Source organism: Cyprinodon tularosa, unplaced genomic scaffold, assembly GCF_016077235.1.
Source record: "Cyprinodon tularosa strain WSP-4 unplaced genomic scaffold, ASM1607723v1 ctg30, whole genome shotgun sequence".
In the NCBI taxonomy this organism is placed as follows: domain Eukaryota; kingdom Metazoa; phylum Chordata; class Actinopteri; order Cyprinodontiformes; family Cyprinodontidae; genus Cyprinodon; species Cyprinodon tularosa.
This window is the reverse complement of record NW_024039008.1, coordinates 4,603,333-4,627,500: the sequence shown is the minus strand read 5'-3', so window position 1 is coordinate 4,627,500 and position 24,168 is coordinate 4,603,333. Positions and strand designations below refer to the sequence as shown.

Sequence of the window (24,168 nt, the reverse complement as noted above, 5' to 3'; positions counted from 1 at the left end):
CATATTCCAATGTGCACCTTTTAAAGTAAAAGAGACCTTCTGTCTTTTTTTCTTTTTTTTTCGTCAGATATCCCCTGAATATTTGCAGAGCGTGTTTCATCGGCTGTTCAGCAGTCAGATGAGGCAAAGCGCTGCCCAGAGCACAGACTTCACAAGGCCTGGCACTGTAAGCACCAGATGCATTCATATCCATTATTCATATCCCCCTTTCCTCTGCTAAGCTTGTTTCATAGCGGATCTGAGCAAGATTTAAAGGATAGCATTGTAAAAGCAAAACTGGCGAAAGTTGTCAGGAATCGCGTCACTCAGGGCTTGTCAGCCTGACACATTGTTTGAAGAAGACTTTCAGAGATTACAAACTGATATGGTAGTTGTCTCTCTTTGCACACTTCGTCATCAGGAATAAGACATGCACCTATTCAGAGAGATATATCCTGGAAGCAAGGGCCTAGATCCTGGATCCTTGGAGTTTTGCATATTAAAAGTGCAGAAGGAGCCTGTTTATGACGGCAGAAACATCTTAAATAGTAGTCTGCTGCAGTTGTCAGGTCTAGGATATAAGACAACTCAGGGGTCTAGAGTTAAAGAATTGTATAATTTTGCCAGTAGTATATTATTGTTTTTTCAGGACACTGTGTTGGATCCGTTTTATTCTAGACTGCTAGGCCGGCCTATATTATGAAACTTTGGTTGTTAGAACCATTTAATAAAAATAAAAAAACCCATGAGCTCACTGCCCTGTGTTAATTACAAACATTGCCTTTGTCCTGATGCTCTTCATGGTTCATTGTGAGTTTCTGTTGATGATCACAAGATCTAGTGTGTCCTTGATGGACAAATTCAGTTGACTTGCATTTCTTAGTAGGAACAGGAAGGCCCAAAAAACAAAATGTGAAAAAAAAAAGATGGAGGTGATATGGTTCTTTACTCTGCATTATTGTTTTGCATTTTAAAGAAGTTTATATCACATTTATAGCTAATTAGCATATTATGTAGATATGAAGGGAATAAACTATGTAGTGCATTAACAATCAATTCTATCTTAAGTGCTTAATGTATTTTCAGTTTATCAACATGGACCAAGTGCATTTTACATTAATTAAATAAAAAAACGGATTCAGCACATGGTGTACTCTCTGGTATTGACTGCTTAGCCCTATTTTAAACCAATGAAATCAAACCTGTATCGTCATAGTGACGCTTACAGTCATCAGTCTTTGATGTGCTGTTGAATATCTCCTGTAAAAATCTTGTTTTGAACGGTTTTAAATGAACAAACTTTGTTTTGTGTGTGTTTTCTTTGTGTGTGATGCTTTTTTTTCCACAAAGGGATATTACTCTATGAGTCCTTATGATGATGGCTATGTAAGTTTCATCTTTACGTCTTTCCCACTCATTTTCCCTCCTCTCCCCACCTCCAATCATGCTTGTTCCATGCTGTACCCTTTCCCTTCACGTCATCAAATCTATCTGCCGCCATCAACATGTTGCTATTACTTGATTCTTTTTTTTTCTTATTTCCACTAAATCACCCTATTTTGAAGGCATCTGTCTCCCTTTGTCTGAATAAGTACCTTATTTGTTATCCCAGTATTGAAGCCAGACTCCATGGTCTTTTAGAATACACCTCATTATTTCATCCACTTGTTTCTTGGGTCAACCGCTCAGCTGCCCTTCATCCATTAATTTCTGTTAAAGCTAGCTGCTTTTCCTCTATGTTGAGGTTGAGGTAAACAAACAGAACAACATATAATAAATGAATAAAAATGGTAAGAGTAGCCGTCTCAAGGGGAATTTCTGACACAAACAGGTTGTAGATACAGCAAACTACATTAAGACACAGCTGGAACAGGAGAACAATGCATACTGTTAAAGATAAAGTGTCCTGAAATGTGTGACTAAAAAGATTTTAAACAATGGTAATATAAGAACTATGTTTTAGTTTTCTGTTTTTTCACGCAATTATACTTTTTTTTTTTTTTTACTGGATTTCATCTTATTTCATTTTATTTGCATTTGAAATATGAAAAATTCTGTCATTCTTTATTTTTTTGGTCATTTATTTTAGTTTTCTATTAGGTCTTACTGGGAAAAGTATGATAATCTATTCCTCAATATTCCTCTAATATGTCCAATTTCTTTTGAAGACCCAAGTGCAAAAAACTAGTAGAACTAACATATAATTTTTTTCAGCAATTCTACAACCAATACAATACAAAAGCTTAAGTTTCATCCTTTTTTTTTTTTTTACATTTAAACTGATACCTGTCTGGTGACGGTCCTTTACCTGAATGTTATAAACTGCATGGATAATAATATTAACAAAGAGCTTGAGGCGGTCTGTTTCATTGTTCAGCATGTTTAACTATAGCATGATGGATGCATGTATTATAGTAACATTAACATCGTAGCTGAAGGGATCTTGGCAACCTTGTTTATGAAAATGAAGATCACAGGAATAGTTTGAATATTCAATGCACAGCTTAAATAAAAAAAATAAATTATCATTGATACGCTGTGAAAAAAAATTCTTTAAATATGCTTATTGGATTTGGTTTCTTTGTGTTCATGTTTAAGGCTTCTTCTATGCTACGGGCATCCATTGCACCACAGTAAGTGTTTTTCAGATTTCTTTTGGCAGTTTGTTTTAGTAACATCCTAAAATGCTTAAAAGATGTTTAATTTGTCATTAATCGAAAGGCCAAAGGAGGTTCCCATGCTGCCTTCTCTGGACTATGAGAAGCTGAAGAAAGACTTGGTTGATGGCTCAGATAGACTGAGGTGTCTCCTGCTGCAGGCCCTGCGCTGGGTAGGAGGAGTTTTAGGAAATCAGAATATCTTTGTCCCACTTCAGTCAGTGCATGTTTATTTTCCCTGGGTTATTGATGCAGTTTGCTGTGCTAGTAAACCTTTATTCATGAAATGATTCAATTTTTTTTTATGAGCAGGAATTGTATAATTAAGATATTACCGTCACATCAACCTTTAAGTTAGTCTGGCTTTTATGAGTTTCTGTAGATCATGAGCAGACAGCAATATCTCTGCTAAAAAGTTCCCTTGGTACAATTTCTATAACACTTATCTCAAAATACATATTTATTTTGATCTTATCAAGCACTACAACTGAGCATTACAAAGAGTTCTTTGAGCTTTTTTTGAGCATTACAAAGAGTTACATGAGTGTTTGAACAAGGGTTAAAAGAACCACAGCATACGATTAATCATATCTGCATGATTCATGAAGACTTTTTTAGGACTAATTGGAATTCTGTTCACGCAGAGACTCACTCGTTCACTCCCTGGTGAACAGAGAGACACGGTGCTGCAGGCCTACATCAGTAACGACCTGCTGGAGCGCTTCAGTACAAAGAAGGTGGGCCGGCAATTTCAGAGGAATGCATAAATGGTGGAGGGGAAAAAATGTGTAAGATTACAAAAAAAAAATGTATTTGTTTTTCTTAAGAGCCACACCCTGATTTCTGCAGGGACTGAGTTAGGAAAGCATCTAGTATGCATAGCTCCTTAAAAACAAACGTACCAAACCAATACCTTATTTTAGGGAGCAGGACATTCCTATTTTTCTTTTTTATATATATAATTTTGTGCAATTTTGCAAATTTGTTCTCGGAAATTTATTTCTACTCTTCAGACATGCAATGTCTTGCGTCTGAATATTTTTTTCTTTTCTCATTTTAACCCAATTCACTGTGTTCAGAACATTGTTTATAGGAGCTGCGAGGTTATCAGAGTCCGTTTTTAATTAGCTTTATGCTATCTCAACTTCAGAGAGCTTTAAACCAGGATAAGGCTTTTATTGCAAAGTTATGCCTTACTACGGAGGCCGAGACCATTTTGTTTCACAGTTTCCCTCTTTACCAAGTAAGAAGAAAACATGTAAAACAGCCTAACTTGTGCGACTGTAAAGCCAAGTTCAGCTACATGCATCTCTTGAAGATCTTTTGTGGTTTATTTGTTTCATTTCTCTCTGTCTCCTTTTACACACCTCAGATGATGTGTTTAAAGGACGAATAAAAGGTTCAAATGGTCATTTTGTCATAAACTAATAACACTTATACTATACCGGCCCCCATTTAAACCAGTAACCACTTAATTCTAGTTTTTTTAAGAACATACGACTGCAGTATTTAGAATACGCCTCATGTTTGGTCACATGATCCCCGTACTAGTTTGTGATGTTATTTGTGTGTAAATGAAACTGAAAACAAAAGAACAATAATGCCAAAAGGTGACCAGACACATGCAAACCTTTACTCACCCTTTAAACCTATAGATAAATGCAAATGTTTGAAAATAAAAAAACATCTAAAATTTAAATCCAGCTGAGCTATGCTTCCTGCACAGAATTTTATTGCATCCAACATCAAGCTTATTATGCCTCACAAACTGCTCTTTATTGTTCCTGTTTCTTAGAAAACTGTGCTGCATTTGATGAAATCAGCAAACGAGGTTGTCCGTCAGTACATGGCCCGTCTCATCAATGCGTTTGCTTCCCTGGCAGAGGGTATGTTCCTAACTGCCATTGGTTTTGCTTCCTTATTTCTTAGTAACGTGAGTCATAGCCTCTTTAAACTTGCTTGTGGAAACTTGGATTGATTGAACCCCGCAGAACTGAAACCACTAATGATATTCTGCAACAGAATGCAAACAGCAGAGAAAGGCAGTTTATTAAAAATAATTGCAGTAAATGTTCAGAGTCTCTATAACAAGGAAAGTTTAAAAAGGAAACTTTTTTTTGTTTAACATTCCTGAAACATTTACAGTGAGACAAAGGTAAAATAATTGATCAAGCTAAATTATTAACTTGTTGGTCACAGCCGAGGATTTAGGTTGTAAACTTATTTCTGGGTTGAATATTTCATTATTATGGCTGATGACTGTCACCAGTATTTTTTAATGTATGGTTTAGACTACAATCACACTGCAGGCTTTTATGGTGCATTCTGATGTTTGTTTTCTGCATGGTTCTCCAGCTTCCTACCCAAATATTGCTACCATCAGATTCCAATCCGAACGTTTAAAACCCCTAATTATATATTATGCCGATATTATGATCAGATCATAACCGATGAAGGTTAAAAACAGTGCTTAGTACTGTTTAAATGAGTTTTTGTGCAGTAGCATCTGTATGAATGAGTAGTCAGAGCCTGGATGATAACATGGAAGTCATATTAAAAGCAACATGATGGTTAGACTTCATGTTTATTTATGAAAGTGGCAGCGTTTGGATTTTTTTGGTGACAAAAATGTCTGAATTAGGCCATTCTTACTATTATGGAAACAAATATGGACAAAAAAAAAAGAAATCACATTTGCCTGCAGTGTGAATGTAGACCTGGTAGCTTAAATTTCACTGCTATTTCTATTTTTATTATCGACATTACATGATTAAATATGTAGAATTTTATTTTTTCTTTAAATATGGAAACAGATCTGACTTTTTTTTTTTCTTTAATTCATGCTCTATTCATGATTGCAGGCCGGATTTACCTCTCCCAAATTCCCATTCTTCTGCATCTTCTGACAGAGGCGCTAAGAAAGGAAGACAAAGACTCGCTGACTTGGGAAAATGTACTAGTCGCCCTGCAGAAACTCAGCCTTAGGTATATTTTAGCAGTCTTTCTGCAAAGCTTACATCATAATAAAGGTTCTGGTTTGATGTAATCACCCACACCTTTTGGATCATTGTTACACAATAAACATGCAACAAAAAACCCCTATTATGGATCAATTTACTTCTTATAACTTTATCTAAAGAAATAGTCTAAAGGCTCGCTTTAATCACCTGTACAGTTTGCAAATAACAACATTCATCATGATCCTCATTCAGGCTGTTTAAGTTATTTCTCTCCTTTAAATATAAGCAAATTTCGGCTTGACGTTTGTCATGTTCCCTGTAAAGCAAAGCCCTGCTGCTACTGCCTTTCTTTTGTTTTATATTACAATAACACACCTGCTCAGCAGACCAGTATTTCCCCTTCACAGTTCATTGTAGAAACCAGTATCGATGGATCAACCTGAACTACCAATTATGTTTTGAGCCTCTGGGTTGCTTTTTGTGCTGCAAAGAAAAAGCAGAGTTAAGTATGATCAGTAAGACTGAAATGGCTTGAACTGCAAATAAATATCAATGTCCATTTATTGCCTCTAGAGGTAAATAAAGCTCTACTAGTTGTTTTTGAGTTTTTGAACTTTTATTTCTGTTAAAAGTATTGCTGGTACAATGAAAGATGCCAACACAAAAGGTACTTTTTTTCTTCTTTTGAATAACTTTATAAACGAGTATCTTTAATATTAGCTGATAAAAGCTTGAATAGAAATATGGAGAAATAAAAATAAGAAATGTGTAAAATCAGTAGCGGAATAACAAACTGGCGTCATTCAATCTATTAAACAGATAATCTTGGTGTCAATATCAATCTGGTCAAAATGTGATTTGATTAGAGTTTAGGATCTGCTTATGAGAATTGGTGAAGTTTTCTGTGTGCTCTTGTTAGGAGGAGACAGCAGACGGCCATGATCGCAGATGATCTTATCGGCTGGCTCGTGGATAAGCTGCAGGACTCAGACTGCCTCAGTGACTACACCCTGGAGTATTCTGCAGCTCTGCTTATGAACCTGTGTCTGAGGACCAAAGGTAAGAGAATCAAAAACATGTGAGGAAACAGATAGTCATTAATGTTCTTTTAACATCACCTGTCCAACAACTTAGATGTTAAAAAAAATAAACCCATCTTATGACTAAAACTGAATAATACACTAATAATACACTATACTACATGGTGCAACATCATGTATCTAAACATGATGCTGCACCGATTTTACAATAAGTCATTTTAGCTAAATGTTGGTGTTTTTTTTCTGTTGAATCGACTCCTACTCTTCTTTTCTTGTTCTCACTGCTGCAGTTCAGATGTCAATCTTTAAATGACCTGTACAGGGGTTTAAGCAGTAATTGAAAACAGTACCCAGGAAAACACCTGATAGAGCCCACTGTTACTTCTCACTATAAAGGCGTCTGGCTTCCATTCATTGTCTCTTGAGTTTTATCCAGCGGGTAAAAGTCAATCTAATGTTTATTCCCTTCCATCTTTTCGATTACCTTTCTTTATTTCCTGTTACAGTGTTGTCTTGGGTCTCTTAACTGCAGCTGTCAGTGTGTATTATTGTGACATCACTTTATTTCTTCAGTGTTTTCCGCTAAAATAAGAGTTTATATTTCAGTAAAATGGTTTTATAGGTTTTCACCCAACATATTCAGAGATTAGTACATTTTAACTTCTTCTCTGTGTTCTCCATCAAAAAAAGTCTTCGAAAAACACATTAAAACATAATTTGGTGCAAGATCCACCAGAATCAACATGTCTCTTTTGATTGACTGTAGGAAAAAGGAAGTGTGCAGAGAACGCCAAGCATGTGCTCAAAGTTTTGACTGATCTCCTCGGACATGAAAACCATGAGGTGAGTTACACGTCTGTCAACACATTGTTAGGGCATGTAAGGGACCAACATAAATGTAGACAGTGAATGAAGGAGTCAAAAGGGCATTTAAAGGTTTTATTCTGCCATTACTTGTGAATAAATTATGGTAAAAGCTTCAGGGAGAGCCAAGGCCAAAATAACAAACAAAACAACCCTAAAGAAAAAAAGAAAAGTGGACTTACCTAACTCAATATGAAACCAAAATATAAAAACCTACAAAATAACCTACCTAACCACCACATAAACAGGAGAAAACTGGGGTTAAACAAATAGACAGCTCTCCTCTACAAAAAGATCCAAACAGGTCTACTTAACAGCCCATTAGCTTCTACAAGGATCACAGAGGTGTATGGCAGACAAATGGCTCAGAGGCCCTGAAGTACTGCTTCACAGTCATTCTTAAAGGTGGAGCCTAAAACAGAGCAAGGTGTTAATTGAATGCAAAAACAAAGACATCCAACTTGGGGATGTAACAACATGGACACAGGTGGTGCTCGCAAAATGTATACAGAGCACATTATATTGCAGCACATAACTGATGCTTTATGGCTTTCATTTAAATCAATAGATACTCCTCTTTAACAGTGGGTTCGTTGAACCTGTCTTTATAGCAGAACTCAGGCCTGACTACACTTAACTAAACAGAATCTTGATAAAATCACTTTAAAGCTTGTTTGTTTCCCACTTATCAGTTGTATTCTACATAGAATGTTTTTTCAGTTTCATCCCATAGATGCCAACTCTAATCCATTGAAAACCTCACAGAAAGATGTTTCATTTGTTTGTCCTTGTGCCTCCCCCAGGTCCGGCCATATGTGAATGGAGCTCTGTACAGTATCCTGTGTATTCCCTCAGTGCGACAGGAAGCTAAAGAGATGGTGAGATGACAGAAATGCCATCATCATGTTGGAGAAAACAAACATGTTTTTGTTTTTTATTCATTGCCCGTCTCCTCCCCTCCATTCATACATGGACAGTGTGGATGATGCGTGGTTAACTTTTTGACTTCAAAAACTATGGAAATGAAAATATATAGTTTTTCCATTTTAGGTAATGCCGTGGCTCGCAAAGATATTCATACCCTTTTAACTTTCACACTTTTTGTCACGTTACAACTTCATCCATAAATATGTTTTATCGAACTTTGATGTGAAATACCAACACAAAGTGGTAACAGTTGTGAAACAGAAAATTATTGATTTCTTTTTTTTTTCTTTTTACAAAATAAGAAACTGAAAAGAGCATTGTGCAAAAGTATTCAGTCCCTCTGAGTCAACACTTTAACCTTTAACATGTGTCTACCAGCTTTGCTCTTCTATTTGGTCCATTCTTCTTTGCAAAGTAGCTCAAGCTCAGTCAGATTAGATGGAAAGCCTTTGTCAACAGCAGTTTCCGTATCTTGTACTCTGGATTCTGGATATGTCTGGACTTTGACTGGTCCATTCGTGACTCATGCACCGTCCTGCAATTGGAAGGGTGGCCGGTTGAAACCCCAGCTCCCTTTGTATCAGTTGTTGTGTCCTTTGGCACTTCACTTTATTGCCTGCTGAAGGTGGTCAGAGGGCCTAGTAGTGCCTGTGCAGCCTTGCTTCTGTCAGTGTACCTCAGGGCAGCTGTAGCTTTCCACCATCAGTGCATTTGTGAATGTAGTATAAAGCAGCGTTTTTGTGCCACGGACCGATTATATGTTAGACAATATTTTCACGGACCGGCTTTTAAAGTGTGTGTGTGGGGGGGTAAATACGATCAAGTAAAATGATACGACTGGCATAAAATCAAATACACACAGCTTGAAAATAAAACTCACCATTATGTTGAATTAGTGGGAGCCCTGAGCTTTTTGCTCCGAAACAAGCCGGTCCCAACTAGGCGTAATCGGAGACAATGACACACGAAGTGTGCTCCTGATGTCCAGTCTGCTCCGTAGCTTTGTTTTGGTTTCTGTAACGGCAGAAAATCCCACTAGATAGGGATGTTATAGATAGGATGCGTGTTGATCTGAATTAACCTGTGTCAAGAGGCACAGATGCACCAACTGATGTATTGGGAGGGAATACCCCAACTTTTTTTTATATTTTTTAAAATAAAACATCACTTAGACTCTGATTTTTGTGTGCGGCCCGGTACAAAATGACAGACGGACCGGTCCATGGCCCGGTGGTTGGGGACCGCTGGTATAAAGCTTATTGGAGTCTTACTTGATCAAACTCTATATAAGTACATGCCATTGACTTCGGGCAGTGTGAAAACTTCTTGCGGTTTTCTTTCAACAATGGCTCTCTTCTGCTGCTCTTCCATAAAGACCACATTTATGGGATACACAGCTAATAGTTTTCCTGTGCATAGACTCCCCCACCTTAGAGGTTGATCGTTGAAGTTCATCCAGAGTCGCCATGAGCCTCTTGGCTGCATCTATGATCAGAGTTCTCCTTGTTCAGCCTGTACGTTGAGGTGGTCAACCTATTCTTGGTAGGTTTACAGTTGTGCCAGACTGATAGCATTGAACACTGCTACCTGAAATGCTCAAAGCCTGGGAAACCTTTCTCTAGCATAAGTCTGCTTTAAACTTCTCAAAAACATATCCTGGTGACTCCATGATGTTGTTTAATCTCCAATATTTTCTTAACCGACCTCTGAGGCTGTCACAGAGCAGCTGTATTTGCATTTTGATTGGATAACACCCAGGTGGACTCTGTTTAGTCATTAGCAATCATCAGGCAACTTATGAATCCAGTTGGTTACACTCAGAGAAAAGGGGGCTAAATAATTTTGTGCATCAGTTTTTTTATTCTATAATAATGTTTTAAATCATGTAAAATTTGCTTCTACTCCACAGATGTGTCTCACTTTGTGTTTTTCTTTTACATAAGACTGTGATGTGTCAGAAAGTGAAAAAGTTCAATGGCTATGAATACTTTTGCATGCCACAGTATATCATACATTTCAGCACTGTTATACACCATGTATTATGTTTAATACAGCTATTGGTTCCACAAATGTGAAAACGTAGCTATTTATTACTTCATATTCACTCTCTTTGAATGCTTACTTGATTTTACTAAAGCTCAGATGAACTGTTTTCCCTTTTGACTTGCTGTAAATATGTTCAGAGCATAGAGGAGATTCTTCGCTGTTACAACAAAGAGGAAAACCCGGACCTCAACAGACAGATTGAGTTCATCATAAAGCAGCTAAACTCAGGTTATTTTGCTGGATTCTCTTTTGCTCTACATAAAAAAATCAAATACAAAGTTTCTTTTTTTTGCTTTATTGTTGTAACAATTGAAGAAAAGTTTGGAATAATTTTCTGTTTCGAACATAGACAGTGAAGAGGGACCAGAGTCAGATGACGAGGAAGAAGAGGAAGACAATGAAGTAAGGAAGGATTTTTTTTGTTTTTAATAGTTTTTATTTTATCTTTTGACTTCATGCAATATTCTCAGAGAGGCCTGGACAGGAAAGCAGAATAAAACTAAAAAAATATGGGGTCTTTGCATTAAATCACTCTTTTTATTGAATTTAAAGGGGAACGCCGTTTTTTTTTTTACATTGGGCCCTTGATTTTACGTTATTACATAATGTTCTACTCACCCATATGAGTTTTGTGTCATTTGGAGCCGTTCTGAAGAAATTCGGTTAGGTTATAGCCAAGTAACGTCTTCCTATGGGCAACGAGTTGAAGGCACAACCTGAACTGTTCATAATGTATTTTTTAAGGTACGCCAGCATTCATAACATGTAGGCGAATCACTGTCCCCCAGACATCCCCGGTTATGTTTTTTATATTTATATTTTTTTAAAACAAAGCGAAGTGTGTATGATGTCTTTCTTTACTATTATGGTCTACATTAACAATATTTCAAATAGGAAGGTGTTGCCCTTTTAGCATCAGTCATATTGAGGTGGGGTCACAGTCCTCCAGCGTGGCCAGACTGACTGACTTGTGCTGTAGACGGGGTGTATCTGGGAAAGGAGCAGGTAGTGTCCAATTTAAAAGGCAGGAACTGGTTGGAACAAGACCTATTTGGCTCTTTGTTCCATTGTGGCTGCAATCTTAACTGCTATGGTTACAGAAAGGCATCAATGCACTTTGGGTAATTCTGGCGTGAGCGTAAAGCCCTGCCTATAGCACTGTGATAGGTCTGTTCTGTTTTAGAACACCACCAGACTGACTTATGGTCCACTTGTAATAGATGCGTGACAAAATCTCCTCAACCCCAGAATTCTTTACACATCTAAAGAATCCAATACAGCAGTGTTAAACTGTAAACTAGTCATGTGGAGGTCACTTATGTGATTTATGTTAATTTATTTTCCCCCTTCTCAGTGACAGTTTGTGTATCATCTGCTGTTATCTTATAAATCTTTACAGGAGGATTTAATGGAAATGGAACTTGATAAAGAGGAAGTCCTCCAGCCGCAACAGCGAGAGCTGTCTGGGGAGTCTCTGCTCACCACCGAGTATCTTGGGGTAAGAAAATGGTCCTTCAGAAAATCTAAGCCAATTATTCACAGTTTTAAAAGTTTTTTTAAAGGCTGAAACAATTAATCGGATAAATCGCGATTAAATGTTTATTGAAATAATCATCAACTAATTTAGTAATCGATTAAGGTAGTGGCGACCTAGTGGTTAGGGCATAGAGCTTGGAATCCTGAGGTTCTGAGTTCGAGCCCCTCTCCCACAGACTCTGGGTCTCTGAGCAAGACCCTTAACCCAACAGTTTTCCCCGAGCGCCACACAATGGCAGTCCACTGCTCCCCAAGGGGATGGTTTAAATGCAGAGAGTTAATTTATTGCTCTGTACTTATGACAGTATAATGACAATAAAAGCTGGGGGGAAAAAATAAAAACCGAATCATTAGCCAGAATATAGAGATTGTGTCTTTAGCTGACAGAGCGACCCAGTAATTGTACCATGATTGTAAAAAAAATGTATAAACATTTTACATTTAATGGTCGTTATAGCAAATTCTGTTAACTGAGTGTTCGGACAGATGGTCATTTGTTTCCCCTTGGTGACATAACTCCTCCTCCACTGCTCAGTGCCTGCGCCATCTTTGTTATTCTCTCCAAGCAAAGCATTCTGGGATATATCTGCCTCTTCTGGGGCCTTTCTTTTCTTCTCATACTCTTCTTAGACACATTTTGTCTTACGACCCTCAGCCATTTAAAAAAAAAAACACAGTGAGAAAGATGAGCTTTAACTGTCTGAGAACTGTCTGAAACTGTAGCTAACTATAAATATATACACTTTAAAGTGCGCATGCACAGAAAAATATAGCTTACGGGGCAAGCACGTAGGACAGCCTTACATAAACATATCACCAGAATAATTGACAATTAAGAGGACCACTTATTTAGATGATCCACCAGGAAATAAAAGTTTGTCCTCTATACATTTAAATGAAAACTTTCTATTTCTTAAATTTCAAAATATTTTTACAAAGATTGTTTTCCCAAAAGGAAAAAACTTTTTTTTCTGACAAAAATTGTTGTTGGACTAATTTCTTTCAGTCATCACCACAATGTCTCAACATACATCCTTCTAAAATGATTGGATCCCTTGTAGGGGCGGATATAGGAAATTTGGGGCTCTTGGCAAAAACAGGCATGGGGCCCTCTGAATTGGGAAGACAACACATAAAACAGACCCTTTATACAGATACAGAACTTTTAATAGAATAGACATACATTATTTGTTCTATGTTTTGTCCCTTTTCTTGTTTTCCTCTCTATGTTTTCTTACTCAGCTGACTTTTCATGCTGTCTCAAAAGGAATGAAAAACTTTTTCCAATCACTAAGCTTATTTAGCCGATTGCTCCTTCCTGTGTTTCCAAGAAGGCAATGGCAAAAGTAAATAACCCAGTCCTTCTTTTCACTGCAGACAAGCCATGATCTGCTTATCTGTTCTCCATTTTTCATTTGTATAAAATAATAGCTGCATAAATCATGTAAGCAGACAAAATAGAGGGGGGCAGGAGACGGGGTTACCAATCTACTTGCTCTGGAGAGCAGAGTTCGCTGCTTTTATATCTTGTTGCCAAAGTTTCCACTTGCAGAAAAAAGTCGCTAGATTTGGCCCTTAGGTGCTTTTTTGAAATAAAAGTCCTAGAGGGGTCTGAAAAGTTGATAGATATGGTGATACTGCATATTAAGACACATTTAATATTATAAGTGTTCTGATGGCATTTTAGCAAATGAATTTTTTACCAAAAACACATTTACTGTGCACAAGGAAATATAAGGATTAGTTGTATTAACTATACATGTAAACAGAGTTTTATGGGGCCCCCAGGAACTTGGGGGCCCTAGGCAGTTGCCTAGTATTGCCTAATGCTAAATCCCCCCCGACCCCGATATTCAGCATCCATCAGTTTTATATGTTCCTAGAAATGAAAGAGTTTTAAATTTGTTTTAGGCTGCATCAAATGGAGAATGTTAGATGGAACATGAGTTTCTAACTCCGATAAGAGCTCCGGTTCCCAATGAAAGCAAATGTCCATGTTGGCCTCAGTGAAATTCTCAAGCCTATTACTTTAATACCTTTACACAGTGTTTGGAGAAAAAGAAAGTTGGTTATTTTGCTGTCAAAAAAACATGTCCTGAAAGATTATGGTGCATTGCAGGATGAAGGAGTAAGGCTACAAACTCTATTCCATAAAAGCACTTCAATTATAAAACTCACTGACGGTCAAGGATTAAATATAAAACTGAGCGACAACTCATCTCTTAATACTGTCATTTTTTATGCTGTAGATCATGACAAACATGATGAAAGTGAAGAGGAATTCAACACCTTTGCCACACCCAAGCGTTGATGAACCCTTACAGCGGCCAGTCACCCCTAGTTCTCATCGAAACGCCAATACTGGGTAAGTCCAGTACTTACTGCCAAGGGCTGCTTTCTTAATGCCTTTTACATCTTTTATAGTTATTTTTATATGAAAAGCTTTTATTTAACCTTAGCAACACATCTTTAAAATAGTTTCCCATTTTAAGTGTATAATTTGGTTAATTTACCTGACTCCCTGGTTCTTTTTTCTTTTTCTCTGATGGCCGATCAGTTTACAACGACACAATCATCTTGGAATCTTATCAGTGGGATAGTTTCTTTGTTTTGAATATTTTATTCAACTACAAGGGTAATAAAGCTTCTGCTAGTAGTGAAAGAGGGGAAGTAGGTCAAAGCACAACATTTTAAAGCCTGAATTGCTTTGTAATAGGTCAACATGTCTCTGGTCTTAAAACCTGACTGTAGACACCAACATTGCCTCAAAAACATGGCATAACAGGATGTTGTTCTATTCTTTTCAGAATTTTATATTACTTAGATTTTAGAACTCATTGAGCTATTTAGAAACATAGAAAAGTGGATCTAAGTAAGCTATAGGGCTAGAAAATGTTTAGTTTTTGTGTCACTAAAACATCCACTTATTTATTTTCTTTACAATCTAGAATGTGTGACTTTCTTTCTTATTTAATTGTGTTATTCATAGTGAAAATCGATCCAACATTCAATGCGAGAGTAGCCAGAACAGGGAATACCCCCTACACAGGCAGAAGAGCGAGGAAGGAAGCCTGATCCCTACCCGATACAACTCTCGCCCTCCCACTCGTTCCGGCAGCCGGCCCAGCACTGCCGACTCTTTGCGTCACAGCGTTGGTTTGTATATTCTTTCTTTTTGCTCTACTATCATTTACTAATTATTTTATCATTATAATAACATTCCCACTCCAGGGAATGGTGTGAATTTGGTGGCATCACCTCACTGTCCCTCAAAGAACTTTCTTATGTATTTTGAGGGAAGAATGAATTCTCAAATAATCTTTGCTACGTATCAGATGTATTTAAGTGATACGCAGTGCCTTTAGGGAAAACAAGGCACTTACAGGCAAGGAAATTGTAGCAGATTCCTCAGAACTTCTCCAGTGATAGATTGATCGGCAAGACCAGCATCGAATGACTAATTAGCTTTTTTTCTCTCATTGAGAAAAGGAAAAAAAGAGCTGTCAAGCATCAGATTGTGTTGTTATATCCAGAATACTTAAGACAGATTTTTCAATAAAGGTTTCATGAAGCTCTCACTGTTTTCCGTCTCTCATCATTCAGACTCAGAATGTGGACAGTTCTACCAGAGTTCTGAGCTAGACGGGATGTATGAAGATCAAGCAAGGAAAGAAAGGTCCCAGGAGGAACACAATGGACCCTCTCCCAGGTAAATGATGCACACTGTTGACTCCATACAGATTCAGGGGTTCTATGTCCATCCATTATAAGTAACGATGCATCAAAACAGCATTTTTTTTCTCATTCTAAATCTCCCAAACCTCAGACTGCCCAGCTTGTGCTAAAACAAATTAATCTGATCTATCTGCTTTAATCCTAACTTTCTTTTTTGGTATTCACATTGACTGGCATGAATTCAGACAAATGTTGAAACACAACAAAGTTAATTTTTTTTACTAGGGTTGTCAAGGTCTGATATGAATATCGGAAATCAGTCCGATTTTCGGCAAAAATCTAATATTAGGATTAGGATTATATCGACCTGCGTCTAAAATAACCGATATTGTAAGGAAGCACTCTGCCTCTGCTTAAAGTTTCTGTAACTCATTGGTACATACCTTTTGTTGTTGAATATTGTTCTGTATTGTATTAAAATCACCTTTCTGATATTCTACAGTACACATTAATTAATAAAGGTGTGTATGATTCATGCTGATATCAAATCTAGTCAATATCTGTATTAGCTGCGATTTTGGTTTCATATTGGAAATAAAAAGTTCTATTTACTGTCATTTCTGTGTCAATAAGAAATATTAAAAGGCAAAAACAAACTCATTGTATGGATGTAGTTTACTTGATGATGGGTGTTAATGTCCAACGCCTTGTCTGAGATTTTTTAAGCCTTTATTATAATTACAGCACCCACCACAATCATTGGAACACCTGCAGTAGATGTGGAAAAAGTATTGAATAAAATTCTTGGATTGTTTAATTCAGCTTTAAAGATTTGCAGTTAAGTAACACCAGGGACCCAAAAAAGAAATGACGTATTTTCATTTTACACCATCCAAGCACTTTGTCTGCACTGATGAAAGTTAATTCACTAAGGCCTGCTTGGAACAGCTCCAGCTTCTTGCCAAACATGCTTTCTGGTTAATTCAACTGATAATTATTTGACCTCTTGGAGATTTAGGTTCGATCCCCAGATGGTCAGTTGTTTTCACGTTAAAAACAAGCTTAACAGCGAATATAGAGACTTGATTTTTCTCTTAATGATAATAGTCCTTCTCTCTCCTTCACAAAAAAAACAGGAAACAATGCAACAATGGCATACCAAATAAACTGATCAATGCTGATCTATGCTATTGAAATGAAAGGAACCTTTACCTCCAAGGTTCATACAGATCTTTACCTAAGGTGTAAATAAATCTATACATATCTGTATAGATACGTAGTGCTTTCTGTTAGGGGTTGATCCCAATCAATCAAAGCAGCAGAGGTTTGAAGGACACCCTGTCCGCCTTGCCATATGTTTCTAAAAGCGTTTGTCTGCAGAGAGGGTTGGGAACAGTCCTGAACTAAATGGGTGAGTCAGCACTGCCAAGCTGATGTGTTTGCGTCTCTGACAAGTGTTTAAACCAGCAGCAGCCACAAAGGGACCCATTCACTTCCACCTCCTATGCTCCTTCTCTCCTCTAAATCCTAGAGGAACTTGACTCCAATATGCAGAAAGGAGTCCCAAGAAGCCCTCCTTCCCCCATGCCCATGGAATGTAAAACACCTCCACAATGCAACCTGGCTTAGGCTTAACAGAACAACCCAACTTTATTAGTCTGGATGTCAAGTCCTTTATGCCGAGTTGAAAAAAAAGCATTCAGGTTGGGGAGAATAGAACCTTAGCAACGCAGCAATTTGGCAAACCAAGGTACCATTTTACTATTGTGTCTGCGCCAATAAACACATTTGGCTCTTTCTTGTTAAAATGGATGTTTTAACTTGGATTAGGTCATGTCTTTGGAAAAAGACTGTTTCCATTTTTTTCCTCTTGCTATTGACCGTATTGGTCCCTTTCAAGGTTGGGAAGCAATCAATGCTGCATCTGTGCCTATTTTATGTAGCTGCGGAGCAGATGGCATAAATTGCATCTCCACCTACGTTCAGAGATAATATTACTGTCCACAACAAGCAGCTATAGCAGATCATATCAGGGATGGTGGCGACAGTGTGATTTTTGAGAGTAGAAACCTGCATGAAATCTATCTATTAGATAGGGTGTAGGATTTCAGCCCAGGATGTAGGCCATTTCTCTACTGTCTGATAAGGTCCATGGGAGAGTGCTGTGTAACCGGATGCAGAGAAATGGGTTTTCATTATGCTGACATTTTTTTGAGCCATATCTTCAGGGGCTTAATAGACTAAATATTTTGATATTTAAGAAATAATGATAACACAGTGGTAAAATAGGTGACATTCATAGTTTTGTTGCAAAAACAGTTAGCCGTAACAGAGGCTTTTTTTTTTTATTGTCGCTTCCAAACTAATCTTTGTCCCTTAGAAGTAGAGAACTAACAGCAGTGTTTAGACTTTTCTAATCTGCTTCACTTATTCTATCTATTACGATAAGACTAAAAATAACAAATGTACTGGTGACCAGAGTAGTTTAGGGCCCTGTACTCCCCTTTCCTGTTGATCTGGCTCCATATTGACGCACTCCTTTGTTCCTTCCTTCTTAAAGTTCGCTCAGAACATAACAGCACAGATTATTTACACCTGCCAATGTGTTGCAGGATGTCCGTCTGCATAACAGGGTTTTTTTTTTTTTTTTTTTTTGGTGCATCTCTGAGCTAAACCAGAAACTGACCCTGGAAATAGGGATTTGTGCCCCAGCATTGGAGATGTAGCATGTACATACAATATGTTCTTAAATGTTCCCCAAAAATGTCAAAGTTGGCTGGAAAAGAGTGTGTTTTCACTGAAGCAATCAAAGAAGCAAGAAAACAAGGATACACCTGACTGTATTGTAGTTGGTTTCCCCTACTGCAGGGTCATTTTCCATTTCCAGTAAGAACAAGCAGTTTCATCCTTCCGGCTAAGAACACAAGTAGATTATAGGTTTCTTTTTCATTGGGAAAATACTTATGTTTTAAAATACCCTTTAAGCTATTGATTGAAATTGATTCAGTTACACATCAAGTGCAAGAATGTGTGTAAAGTTGGTCTTGTATACAGTGATGACTTGTTTTAAATGTGTTGTTAGCGGATTCAGGTCTGTCTTTAGCCCTGTCTGATCATGACCATATCCCTTAGGACACATGTTGTTGCCAGCTGTGAATGGGTCCTTTGTAAGCCTTCCCGGATTAATAATTAACTCCCCCCCCCCCCTCATCTCTTCTGAAATTTCTTTAGATTGGGACATCATTTTTTTTCAGATGTTTTGGCCTGCATATCTGATTTTGTAGATCAGATAGTAATTTAACACATATTTCTGTGAAATTGAACTCAGTTGTAAAATGTGGTTAATCAAAGATTTTCCATTATTTATTAAGGGAAAAAGTTACTGTTTTATATGCTTTTAGGTTGGGTAAGAAATTATTTTATATAATAATTATTTTATCTTGTTTTTTTATTATTATTATTACTATTGTTGTTATTATCTAAAGCATCTGTTTGACCAAACAAGCAAAACAAATATGTAAGGGGACAATACTATTTCTTAGCTCTCTGCTTGTGGTCTATAATTTTATTTTATTTATTTCTTTTTTTTATTTCATACAAAACTACACGTTAGCCACTTAAAATTATAACCATTCTTATGTGTTGACTCATTCAGTTGTATAATTTCTTTAAAGCCAGCTTGTAAGGGGAAGCGAGGCCTGATTGCTGAGCAATTTGAGACGAACGGTGTTCAGAAACAGTTTGTTTCTCACATTCTGTACAGCAAACAATGCAAACCAAAGCTTTGTCCCGAATGAACAGATTTAACAGAATGTCACAAACAACCTGCATAAAAAAAAAAACTAATGAATTAGTGGCCCAAACTACTCCAAAAAGCCCAGTAAAACAAAAAGGGCAGTGAAATTCTGTGTAGTGAAATCCTTTCCCAGGATCCGGAGAACTCCAGAACATGTTGCTAAATCCTTGTTATCCTACTTGATAAATACAAAGTTATCTTATGAGATGGAGACCAAATTAGCCTCAGGAGGGAAAGTTTCATCAATCTTATCATCATACTGAATACTTTGAGAAAATAAAACAAACATTAAAAGAGGCCATTTGGCAACCAGTTCTATAATAGCTGCCTAATACCATCAATTACACAATAGCTTTCCCCATTTTAAATGCAACAACGATATTAACACAACTTCTTCCCAGTAATGGAAGAATGTGTTTGACATAAGACCATCAGCATGTTTCCAGTACTATTATACGGTCATATTAAAAAAAAATAAATAAATACTGGAAACACAATGTACAACTGCAGCCAATAATTTACAATCTATAGACATGACTTCATTCCTTGGAAATAATTTATTCATCATTTACAGTGATTTGGCTCTTTGCTTATTTTGAAAAATAGGGATGTTATTGATCCATCTGTCCACAGTCTAAACCTGCATATCTCCAGAGGTCACTCACTTGATATTAATATACATACTTTGAGTAAAGTGCTTTTAAGATAATTTAGTTTTAAAATGACATTAATTTCATCATTATAAATGTATTATCAAGCATTTAATGGAACATTTGAGTATTTAATTTTGCATTTCATAGTTTAACATTTTATCTAATATTTGAGTCAATATAAATTTAAAATATACATTAACATATATTTCATGGCAAATGTATTTTTTGTAATGGAACATTTATTTATTTCATGATATATCTTTTGCCGTCCATATATCTGAGGGATCATACACTGGAAAAACGATCTAGGAATAAGTGAAAAAATTTCTTCAATTAAGTGTATTTAACCTTAATTTGAGTAGGTAAATTAGATAGTTTGCCAGCGGAATGAGTATTTTTACTCTTAAAATAAGATAATTAGATAATATGTGCTTGAAATAAGACAACGCAATTGTGTTTTATTTTAAATGTAAATTTTCTTGTTCCATTGGCAAAATTTCTCTTTTACCTCCTCAATCCAAGAACAAAAGCTTTTTAAGAAATAACGACTTATCTAGATTTAGATTTTTTACAGTGTATTTTATCAATATGTTTATCATGGATGCAAAGCTTTAAGTTTCTCTTCTTGTCCATCCATTAGTGGCAGTTATGTCCTTGGATTTGTGAGCTCCTCTAAGATCCCACGCACACCAGATCCCCCGGTTAACCAAAGCAGTGCTCAGCGGAACCGTGGACTCGCCCTGGCCCCCCAGTTTTCCAAGTCAGAACCCCAGCAGGGCAGCCGGCCTGGAACTGCCAGCTCTACAGGAAGAGTGGGGAGTGGAGGTAAGCGTACGTTACTGGTGAGAAATCGAAACATACCAGCCTGTGTTGGCATTTAGGTTTGTTGTTTTTTTTTTACACCTCCACCAAACTTGTGACTTGCTTTAATCTGACATTTAGTCATGATTGGGGTCATGATCCCTTTAGAAACAAAAAAAGTAAATAAAAAAAAAAGGCCAGAAATAGATTTTACTCTTAGTTAAAAAGAGGTAAGCACCCTGTATTGGTCTGTGGCCAATTCTGTTGCTATTATTTTACACTTTGGGGTTGAAAATGTGTCTCTAGAAAACATTGCTTGCAAACTAATCTCAGCAAAAAACACATGTTTGGGAAATCTTTGAAAACCAAAAACACAATGAACAACAGAATTTTTTCAGAAATATGGAGGTGGTTCATGTTAAATGATCTAAAAATAAAAGCTCTTTGACCTTTGAAAGATTGAAAAAACTGTTTTCACATTTGAAAGGTTTTATTCCTGTTACCTCCTAAAATACAGATTGTAGACACAATTACGACGGGGTGTCTTTGCTTGAGCACATAATAAAACGAGGTAGACCTACAAAATGCCGGTTTACCTCTGAACTCTTATTGGAATGAAAGCTCGAATTGCTCTGTGTGTGTGTGGTAGGAGCAGTAAAAGCTTTGCCTCAGATGTGGTCTTTTGTTCTTTCAGACCAAAACGTTTGTGCTTCCTGACCCAGTCTCATTCTTACTGTTTCCCCCTCCCCTTTTAGCCTCACACTTTTCTCTCTGCAATTCACAGAGTTGTTACCTGAATGCTACTTTTTTAGCACAACAAACGTAGAAATTACGGTAAACTGCCCCAGTTTCCTCTGTTTTCCCAGTCCTTTATGTCTTCAGTTACAGTTTTCACTCAAAGTCTGAAACAAAATCTTGGATTATATTGTTTGAAAGCTTATACATGATCTTTTGTTGCAGCACTTTTCAGTTATGTGGCTGTGACAATACTGATGTTAAAGAAAGTAGAGCCATAGTTCTCTCATAGTAATTAGACTTGGGTTTACTTGGTAATCGAACCTATTTGAAATTTGAATCTTCTGGTTTCAGAAAAGCTTTTTTATATATAAGTTCAGGGAAATTCTGTAATCAGAGCATCACAGTGACTGTCTACCATCGACATGTTTTAGAAACAGCAAATAGGAATTTCAAATTGGGTTAATTTCAATGTTAAACGAGCAAAGTCAATACTCTGTCCAGCCCAATCAGCATTATTGGCTTTCCATGTCGTATCTCACACAAAGAAGTTGAGTGACAGCAGAGGGGATCTGGTGCTCTTAAGCTCATCGATAGCATCTCTCCCTGCTCTCAAGCATCTTAACTGCATTTTATAAACGATTACCTCCGGCTCTTCCGCCGGGTGACTCCTACCATGAAGCCTGTAATGGCACCTAATGGTCACTCAAAGCCACCACATCCTCCAGTGGTGTGTTGCACTTTTGAGGTCTGGCAAGTGTCTGACATCTTATTGCCTCAAGAGAAAAATCACTTACTGTAATCATTGCTGAGCTAAGTAAGCAGACATACAAGACTGCTGAAGCTCTCAGGAAGCTTTTCTGCTCATCTGTTCTGGTTGTGGAAGTCTGGGACATCAAACCTCACACACTAGAAAGATCTGCTTTCGGCCCACCTTTAGCATACACCTTAGCTTTGTATGGATGATACGCTCATTGGCAAAGGAGAAACGGAGGAGGCGTATGTGCTGCTGGGCAAACCTCAGTGCAAACAAGGAAGGAGAGCCTCTGTTGTCTATTCATACCGGGAGCATTATCCAAGTTAAGACAGGTTGGCCCTGCTGACTGGACATGATGACAGATTCGCCTCCTGTTAGCCTGCAAACAGATAAGCCAGAGGAAATGCATCAGTAATAATTAGGATTGTTCAGTCCTGTTCTCAGTGAAAATTGCTGTAAGGGCATCCGATTTTGTTGCCTCACACATTGTGCAGAAGAGTTCTACCTTTTATCATAATGAGTCAATGATAAAGGTCACAGTGATAAGACGATAAAAAAGCTTCTTTTTTTTTTTTCTATGAATTTTTCAAAAATGCTTAAGGTACTTTTTAATATCTTATTGATGTACTTCTTGTCAGTGGCAGTGATATAGAACAAAACTAACCTAATTTCTAAATGTCCTCACCTACTAAATAACATTCTCTGCTGTGTTGGACTGTGCCACAGCAGTAATAAATAAATTCATTTGTTTAGCTGCCACAAGTTGCAGAGGACAGTGTACACCTTAACCCTTTCATTTTATATGATTTAAAGAATGTACATCAATATGTATATTATCTTGTCCAATGAAAACCCTTTTGAGTTGTTGATATTTAAACTTTTCAGGTTTTAAATCCAATGAGGTAAATAGAACTGAACCAACACCTATTCGTTCGAGCTTTCCTATTCTTACTCCCTCTCCAGGCAGGCACTAAAAGAGGAGGTGAAGAGGGAGCTGTCACCATCGGGGAAGCACTATCTGTCCAAGCTTCCTGTAACATCATCCTCCAGGCTGCGATCGGGGTCAGGCCAACAGAAATGGGTAAGGATCAGCGGCAGCAGAGAGAGGAGGAAGTGGAGTGTGCTTGAAACAATGTGTAGGATTGTGGCTCTAAACCCCACAGCCCCCCTCTTTGGATTTAGCACACTGCTGTGGTTACTTGATATGAACTCAGACAATAATCACAGCCACCAGCAAAGCAGCCCAGTGAACAGAGAAGTTGTAGAATTTCTATATTTGTCTTTCGTCTAAACAACCCAAGAAGTACGTTAGTTTTAAGTTCCTGTTCAGCTCAGTAGTATCCCTGTAAGATATTATTGTTTACTTTTTGATTTGATCCTAGAAAAGCATTTCCAGATGGGGTTTTATTTTTAGTTCATTTGTTGTTTTTTTAATGCCCATGTTTGTTTGTTTTTTACTTTTTTACTGATCATAATATATGGACCGCCTTGGACCAAGTCTGAGATTTAACATCATATAAAAAGGATGTTTAATATATCTAGACTCGTTGATTAAAACTAAATGGAGTCCAAATCAGCAATAAAAACTTCATATGATTTTTTTTTTCAATGATATAATGTATCTTTCCACATGAAAGGCTGATTGTACTTTTTTCTTAAAGTAAAAAAAATAAAAAATCCCATTTTGACTTTTGTGATTGCTGAGTGTTTGTAATTGTGTTTTTGACATTTTGATATAATGT

At 37.1% G+C, this 24,168-nt stretch overlaps 1 protein-coding gene across 2 annotated transcripts in view; it reads left to right on the top strand.

The window, feature by feature from the left end:
* LOC119787731 (lisH domain-containing protein ARMC9) overlaps positions 1-23,824 on the top strand; it is a 38,002-nt gene extending 14,178 nt beyond the window's left edge. Inside the window, exons 9-26 of one of the 2 annotated variants that reach the window (XM_038291761.1) lie at positions 68-166; positions 1,330-1,365; positions 2,578-2,612; positions 2,701-2,809; positions 3,281-3,373; positions 4,432-4,522; positions 5,498-5,621; positions 6,516-6,655; positions 7,403-7,479; positions 8,304-8,378; positions 10,611-10,701; positions 10,823-10,875; positions 11,873-11,971; positions 14,259-14,374; positions 14,999-15,165; positions 15,613-15,718; positions 20,774-20,958; positions 23,390-23,824. In XM_038291761.1, the coding sequence (XP_038147689.1) occupies positions 68-166; positions 1,330-1,365; positions 2,578-2,612; positions 2,701-2,809; positions 3,281-3,373; positions 4,432-4,522; positions 5,498-5,621; positions 6,516-6,655; positions 7,403-7,479; positions 8,304-8,378; positions 10,611-10,701; positions 10,823-10,875; positions 11,873-11,971; positions 14,259-14,374; positions 14,999-15,165; positions 15,613-15,718; positions 20,774-20,958; positions 23,390-23,400 (1,707 nt within the window). In that variant the 3' untranslated portion in view covers positions 23,401-23,824. The remainder of the gene's footprint in view (positions 1-67; positions 167-1,329; positions 1,366-2,577; positions 2,613-2,700; positions 2,810-3,280; positions 3,374-4,431; positions 4,523-5,497; positions 5,622-6,515; positions 6,656-7,402; positions 7,480-8,303; positions 8,379-10,610; positions 10,702-10,822; positions 10,876-11,872; positions 11,972-14,258; positions 14,375-14,998; positions 15,166-15,612; positions 15,719-20,773; positions 20,959-23,389) is intronic. The other variant, XM_038291762.1, reaches the window with a different exon arrangement.
* Positions 23,825-24,168: the final 344 nt, after the last annotated feature.